General features: G+C 46.6%; 1 protein-coding gene across 1 annotated transcript; it reads right to left on the minus strand.

The window, feature by feature from the left end:
• Nucleotides 1-6256: 6256 nt before the first annotated feature.
• Nucleotides 6257-7636, minus strand: LOC124788756 (ice-structuring glycoprotein-like). The gene has a single exon (XM_047256038.1). The coding sequence runs from the start codon at nucleotides 7634-7636 to the stop codon at nucleotides 6257-6259; it is 1380 nt and encodes a 459-aa protein (XP_047111994.1).
• Nucleotides 7637-8319: the final 683 nt, after the last annotated feature.

Here is an 8319-nt window from a genome sequence, read left to right on the forward strand (position 1 = left end):
CGCTCAGGTGCCATTCGCACGTTCTTATTTCTTACATACCTTTTTACTTGTAATTGTTACTATCCCAACAGCTGTATTTATTACAGTTCATCGATCAGAGACTAATAATCATTATCTTGAGGGGAAGACAGCCTCACTTTGTCTGCTCTGAGATTTCTTTTTGCCTAGCAGCAAGTGCGGAACAGCGTGTCTTTCCAGGAGCACATAACTCTATGAACCGTTATGGACTGAGCACGCAACACACCTCTGCTTCGCAAAGGGTTTCGCAACTCGTTGCGTCCGGATATATCCAATGATTTACAGATTATCTGCCTAACTCGGTAAGATTACACACTCACTTCGATAATTAAAATTTCTTTTATGTAATTACTACACATTCATAGTGATACAACTTACGTTGAAAAACAATGAAGCAATAAATTTACATCTTCAACTTTTGTAGTCCTGTTTTCTTCAGTTGCGTGTAATATTACGGTATATTGATAATTTTTACTTTAGTACCACTAAAATTGTGTTTTATTCAGTTTCTGTCAGACGGTCCATAAAGTAAAAACTATCGATATACCGTAATAAAAATACAGTAATCTTAATTGTACTGAATCTGTAAATGCAATAAACTGCTTTAGAAAAATAAAACTACAAACGACAAAACAAATATAAAGCTGGGTTAGATTTGCGTAAGTTAGCAATGTAGTTACGTCAGATGTGGATGACTCTGATAATAATTTATGCAGTGTTAGAGTAGTGCTTTTGTGATTGTGGAATAGAGAGGGAATACGAAAACCAGACCTGGCACATTCGGCCACCGGGCTTAGAGTTTCAATCAATGAACGGATAACCACAAAGAGCGTCACATTACATCTTTGAGTAAGGATGTACGGAGGAGTTTCCGATGCAGTGCAGGCCAGTTGATGCTAGAAAGCTTATAGAAACTGTCTCTCTTACTGTTGCCTCTAAAATATTGGGTAAAATTTTCCGTCCTCAATATTTGAACTACTTATCTCTGTGTCGAGCCTCTCTTTCTTGGTGTTCATCACATGATGTGGGGATTGCTGTTTTCAGTGTGTGGGTAGAGTACTTTATTTTATCTTTGCGATTCGATACTCCAGAATCGTCATTTAAGCTATGGGAGGTAAGGCCTGTACGCTATCGATCTGTGAATCGTGCAAACATTGCTCTCTATGTTATTGTATTTTAAGTGTTTGCGTGTCGTATTTGCTGAGGCGTGGATTGAGGACTAACCCACCATGCACCAAAACGCGAGTGTAAACACGCCTAAAAAACCAAACTGAGGTTGATCGCTTTGCCACTTCGGCACTCATCGATAGTCTCATCAAGTGGCAATGACCGCTCTTGGGGCTAGGAAGAGCCGGAGGTTTTCTGGTGCGGTGGTCGACCGGGAGTAAAGGTTTGTGGACTGGACTCGGGAAAGCCGAAATCGCTTGCGAAATACCGAGTACTATTTGCAACGTGTCAGTGGTATTTTAAAAGACACACGAAAGGCATGCTCATAAGGCGCCAGAATAACAGAGTGGTTTTCGTAGCAGTCTGACGCTACCGTCTTCATTACGGGTGCTTGTATATTATTTGTTAAGCTGATGAAATGTTGTTTCCAGTGTGTAGCATACGCCTGTTGTAGGTTAATGAAACCAGTGTCTATCTCCCGTGTACGAGGGTAATCCCAAACGTAAGGTTTCCTACTTTTTTATAATTTAATTTTTGTGTGGCAGTTGGCCACAGTGTTATGAAGAGTGCTTCACGCGCTGTGTGTAAACATGCGCTCGCCGCGCTGAGGCGCTCAGTCTTGGCTTGGCAGCCGTTGAGAATGGCGCTCCCGATGGACGTTACAGCCAAGTGCGAATTGCCCTCAATTATTCGGTTTTTGAACGTAAAGGGCACTGCGCAGATTGAAATCCATCGCCAATTGACGGAAGTGTATGGTGAGTCGTGCATGGATGTCAAAAACGTTCTTAAGTGGTGTAGAGAGTTTGCAGCTGGTCGTATCGAAATTCACGACGAACAAAAGAGCGAGAGACCGTCAATTTCTGAGGAGACAGTGTTGAAGGTTGAGCAAAGCATGCATGAAGATCGGCAGATCACCCTGGATGATCTCTGCACGTTGGTTCCTGAGGTTTCGCGAAGCACCGATCATAGAATTTTAACGGAAACACTGAACTAACGGAAGGTGTGGGCAAGGTGGGTGCCACGTATGCTGACTGAGGACCTCATGCGGCAACGATTTGATGCTTCCCGCCCGTTTCTTCACCGCCTTGTAGCCGAACAGGACAAATTTCTGGACTCAATTGTCACGGGGGACGAAACCTGGGCACACCACTTTACACCTGAGACCAAGCAACAATCACGCCAGTTCATAACTTTCTGAACAGCATGGCGGTGAGCTGGTATGACACGGTCAGACAAAAACTGCCACAGTGCCTACAAAAATGCATCGACAGAAATAGTGATTATGTCGAAAAATAGCTAAATGTTCAAGCTGTAAACTGATGTAAACAACTGTAGAAATAAACAGGTCTATGTACTTATAAAAAAGTAGGAGGCCTTACTTTTGGGATTACCCTCGTATATGAGGCCACGTTCTGTGCCGATTAATTCCAAGAAATGTTGCATCTGTAAAAGGAAGACAAGCCATGTACACGGTCTATGCTGCTGAATTACTAGGCAGGACAGTCACAGCGGATTACGCGAGCTGCAACAGAAGGGAAGCATTATTTTGTACTGATTATCCAGTACGACACACCGGAAACAAAACGACAATCAAACCATGGATGGAACCAAATTTGTCAAACAAACCCAAAAAATTGAAACATTCAACAACAGAAAAGTTATGGCTACCATGTTTTGGGACCGAAAAGGTGTGTTGCTTGTAGAGTTTATGCAGCCTGGAACGTCTATCAATGCACCCTCTTATAGTGAAACTTTACGATGTTTGCGGAGAGCCATTCAAAACGAACGAAGAGGAATGCTGACTTCAAGAATCGTGTTGATCCATGACAACGCTCGTCCACACACTGCTGGCACAACCCAGCGGCTCCTTGAATAATTTCAGCGGGACATTTTCGATCATCCGCCGTACAGTCCTGACCTGGCATCCAGCGACTTTCACCTTTTCCCTGAACTGAAGATGTGACTAGGAGGGCAGCAATTTGAAACAAACGAAGATCTTCAAAACAACGTCAATGCTCATTTGAAATCATTGGAGGCAACAGGTTTTGAAGAGGGTATTGCAAAGCTTGTCCACAGGTACGATAAATGTCTCAATCTATCCGGTGATTATGTTGACAAGTATCCACAAGGGTAAAAAAGTTTTGTTAGTAAAATAATTGTTTTCTACGAACCTGTCTTTTATTTATAGCCTATCAGAGGTTGAAAAAAACGGCCCTCGTATTTTGCGTTAGTTTAAATTTGGTATGTTTTTTTCGTTGTTTCTGCAACAATGTTCTCACCAGTACTTGGTATAAACTTCTTAATTGTTGTAGATACTATTTATTTGAATTCAAACGACATCTGGTCTGCACTTACATTGTTAATTTGGAAGGATTGGAGATTGTCTCTCAGAAAGGTGTCAAGCGAATTTTTTTCTGCTTTTTGGAACAGGTATATTTTTCGTTAATTTTTGGAGGATTTGTGGGTTACAATATTCAGCCTCACTACGGCAACCCTATGCTCACCAATCCTTGTAATCGTTGTTAAAAAGCACTCTGTCTTTAGGCCACAAGTGGCCCATCGGGACCATCCGACCGCCGTGTCATCCTCAGATGATGATGCCAATATGAGGGGCGTGCGCTCAGCACGCCACTCTCCCGGTCGTTACGATGGTTTTCTGTGACCGGAGCCGCTAGTATTCGGTCGAGTGGCTCCTCAACTGGCATCATAAGGCTGAGTGCACCCCGAAAAACGGCAACAGCGCATGGCGGCCAGGATGGTCGCCCATCCAAGTGCCGGCCACACCCGACAACGCTTAACTTCGGTGATCTGACAGGAGCCAGTGTATCCACTACGGCAAGGTCGTTGCCTACCCATTGTTAGCTCAGGAATATTTGTTTCTCAGAGGTCAAGGGTGATTTCACAATTGTTTACCATTAGTGCGGGCCCTTGAACTAACTGCTAGAAATAATTTTCAGAGAATGCATTTAGCACAATTTCGGATGATGTTTTGTGCATACCTTTGGATTTAAAAATATATTTTCGCCAACATATCGAGGGAAAATTAAAGTCAACACCAACTATAATTTTATGAATCGAGTACGTGCTTGAAATCAAATTTAAGTTTTCTTTGACCTTTTCAGCAACTGTATCATTTGAGATGGGAGGTCGGTAGAAGGATACTTTTATTATCTTATTCCGGTTGTCAAGAATGACTTCTGCTCATACTAACTCACAGGAACTATGTACTTCAATAGCACTACAAAATAAACTACTTCTAACAGTAACGAACATCTACTGCCAGCTGTGTTTAGCTTGTCCTTTCGGTACACCGTTAGGTTCTTTCTCAAAAATTTCAGCTTAACTTGTCTTCGGCTTTAGCCGGCTCTCAGTGCCTATAACGATTTGAGCATCCGTTCTGCCCATGTTCGACCTGCACCCTTTGAGACTGAAGCCCTCTTTGTATTTCCGCGAGACTCTCTGACCTGATAAACCGCCCAGTCAGCGCCGCACAGCCCCTGCTATCCGTGTAGCCGCCTCCTGCGTGTAGTGGACTCGTGAAATATTCAGCTTGTCAGTAGATACAATACCGTTTCACAGAATGGCTCTGAGCACCATGGGACTTAACATCTATGGTCATCAGTCCCCTAGAACTTAGAGCTACTTAAACCTAACTAACCTAAAGGACATCACACAACGCACAGTCATCACGAGGCAGAGAAAATCCCTGACCCCGCCGGGAGCCGAGCCCGGGAGCCCAGGCGTGGGAGGCGAGAGCGCTTCCGTACGCCCACGAGCTGCGGACCTGTGTTTCTGAGAATACGACAAAGTTTTAGATGTACCCTTTACACTTTTACGCTCCATGTGTGAAACCCGGTTATTGGTTTTTTTTTGTTTTTGTTTTCATTTATCTACCCATGCCCGGGGAAATAACTGCAAGAATGTTTTCCAATATATGTTGAAATAACGTTTTCCTTGTTCGTCTACTAATTGTTTATTTGGTGAATGAATTTAAAAAAATAAAGGAATGAGAAAATTATTTGAAGTTGTTTTCGGTGAGATTCTTGCAGTGTATCGTGATTCGTAATCAATTGCAAGCGTCAGTTTTCGGAAAAGTGATCCGCTATGCTTGATTTGCCGTGAAATTATTTCAAATACGCGAGATCTTTAGCAGTGTTAACGATGTTTCTTCTCAAGTGAGCTACATATTAGGAATTGTCACTGTGGCAACTCTGCCTTCGCGCGATGCTCATGCTGTCCAGAATTTCTACCTTTCGAATCTTTCTACGATCGGTCCATCCAATGGAATGTACCAAATCTTTCTGGAAAATAAACGTTAGAATAAAATGTAACAATTAATATAAGAATGAAATGTAAGAGTATGAGGATTTGAAAATATTTTAACGCATGAAAATGCCACACAATTTATGTTGCATGATAAATTAGTGTCACTGCGAAATCCAATCGTAATTTTACAGTTAATATAACGCTCGTGTGTCCCTTAATTTGATAAGAAAGGTTTATGCAGTAAACTTATACGAACATGGGTAGACAAATAAAATACAATACAGTAAAACTTTAAAAAATCGGGTTTCGAAAACGGGACCCGAAAATGCGAAGCCGAGACTCCAGCTACTGTGCCATCGCTTCGGTTCAACCTCCATCTGCCACAAGGCGTATAAATTACGGCGAGAGCTTCGACCATCGTTTTCTCAGAAATAGTCGAGTTTCTACGAATAAACAGCAACATGTGTTTGCTTATTTTCACTCCTCTTGCATTGAGCGAAGTTATTGGAGAATCTGGTGATGGCACTTACCGTGTCCCCTCGTCAAACTATTTTAACAATTACGATGTTAACCTTGTTGTTGAACGCGCTAAATACACACACACACACACACACACACACTCCTCAAAATAATCTTTTAGCGACCTCGGTTCCAAAAGTTAAATAGTTGCTCATAACATGGAATAATTTAGTCTCTGCTGCACCATAAACTGTGGAAGGGTGCTGGACTGGGTATAAAAAAAGATAAAATGAGGTTTTTATTTATTTATTTGGTTGTAATAAATAAGTGAATGCGTGCTGAGCATCTAGTGGACGAGACCAAGAGCACGGGCGCCATACCCGTAGCTGAGGGCAGAGGAGGCATACCCAGCGTATCCGTAGCTCAGTGCTGGAGCGGCGGCGGCGTAGCGGGCGATGCCGATGGCGGGGGCGGCGATGGCCCGTGCGTACCCCAGGCTGGGGGCGGCGAGGGCACCGGCGTATCCCAGGGAGGCAGCTCCGTAGCGGGCGTAGCCCAGAGCGGGAGCTCCGTAGCGTGCGTAGCCCAGGGCGGGGGCGGCGTAGGCGGCGGGGGCGGCCAAGACACGGGCCGTCTGTGACACTCTGTACGTGTTGGCAATGGAAGACGCTGCAGGAACGGCTGCAGCCAGAGCTGGTGCGGCTGCGATGGCAGGGGCGGCGGCGACTGCGGGGACGGCGTAGGCGGCGGGGGCGGCCAGGACGCGGGCGGTCTGCGATATTCTGTAGGTGTTGGCAATGGAAGACGCTGCAGGAACGGCTGCAGCCAAAGCGGGGGCGGCAGCGATGGCCGGAGCAGCGGCGATGGCAGGGGCGGCGGCGACTGCGGGGGCGGCGTAGGCGGCGGGGGCGGCCAGGACGCGGGCGGTCTGCGATATTCTGTATGTGTTGGCAATGGAAGACGCTGCAGGAACGGCTGCAGCCAAAGCGGGGGCGGCAGCGATGGCCGGAGCAGCGGCGATGGCAGGGGCGGCGGCTACTGCGGGAGCGGCGTAGGCGGCGGGGGCGGCCAGGACGCGGGCGGTCTGCGATATTCTGTAGGTGTTGGCAATAGAAGACGCTGCAGGAACGGTTGCAGCCAAAGCGGGGGCGGCAGCAATGGCCGGAGCAGCGGCGATGGCAGGGGCGGCGGCGACTGCGGGCGTGGCGTAGGCGGCGGGGGCGGCCAGGACGCGGGCGGTCTGCGATATTCTGTAGGTGTTGGCAATGGAAGACGCTGCAGGAACGGCTGCAGCCAAAGCGGGGGCGGCAGCTATAGCCGGGGCGGCAGCGATGGCAGGAGCGGCAGCGATGGCTGGGGCGGCGGCGACTGCGGGGGCGGCGTAAGCGGCGGGGGCCGCAAGGACGCGGGCGGTCTGCGATATTCTGTACGTGTTGGCAATGGAAGATGCTGCAGGGACAGCAGCAGCGATGGCGGGTGCGGCGAGTGCGGGGGCGGCGATGGCACCGGCGTAGCCGATGGCGGGGGCGGCAGCGATGGCAGGTGCCGCGTAGGCTGCGGGGGCAGCAGCGAGGACGCGTGCGGTCTGGGACACCCTGTAGGTGTTGGCAATGGAGGACGCCGCCGGGACGGCCGCGATGGCGGGGGCGGCGTACCCTCCCAGGTACCCGGCCGAGGCGGCGGCCAACAATGCTGATAGGATGACCTGCACATACGTAATAGTCATTACTTCCGTTATACCTAAGTTACAGCAGTAACTACATAGTCAGTTAAAAAATACAAGGGTATATATGTTTTTACTTTGGATGCTGCGCTATGACACTGTGACGTAAATAGCATTTTATTTGCTTCTAAACTGGAGGGGTAGCGTTATATTTTGGAATAATTTATTGTTCCATAAGGCAACTTTCAGCCCACTGAACATTCACCATTATATAGTGATTGTTGACAAGTTCTGTATATATTAGTGCATCCTGTAAAAGTTGAAAGTTGTTCACAAAACAGTAAGAAATGTTATGAAGAGATTCTTCCCAAACCAAACAGTATGTCAGAAGATCAATAAACCAGTGTCTCTCAGCACAGGCACAAGGGCTGATTCGAAACAGTGCAGTTTGCTTCGATTCTCGAATCATTCATGCATTCCTTCGATAAAGACAGAAGCTGAGGCAATGAATTAAAATTTGCACTATCGTCAGGACATGAACCTAGATCTACTGAATATTACGCATATGTGCTAACCACTACACCACCGTAGCATTGTGGCTACAATACTGCAAGGACTGGCTTCCCTAACACAAACTTCAATTCACATCTTCAGCCAATTTTTCTCTTCTTAAATCATTAGTATTGTCGAGACTCTCCAACAGTCTCCTATTCTCCTTCTTAAATTGGGTCATGAAGAAGAGCTTT

Source organism: Schistocerca piceifrons, chromosome 3, assembly GCF_021461385.2.
Source record: "Schistocerca piceifrons isolate TAMUIC-IGC-003096 chromosome 3, iqSchPice1.1, whole genome shotgun sequence".
Classification (NCBI taxonomy): domain Eukaryota; kingdom Metazoa; phylum Arthropoda; class Insecta; order Orthoptera; family Acrididae; genus Schistocerca; species Schistocerca piceifrons.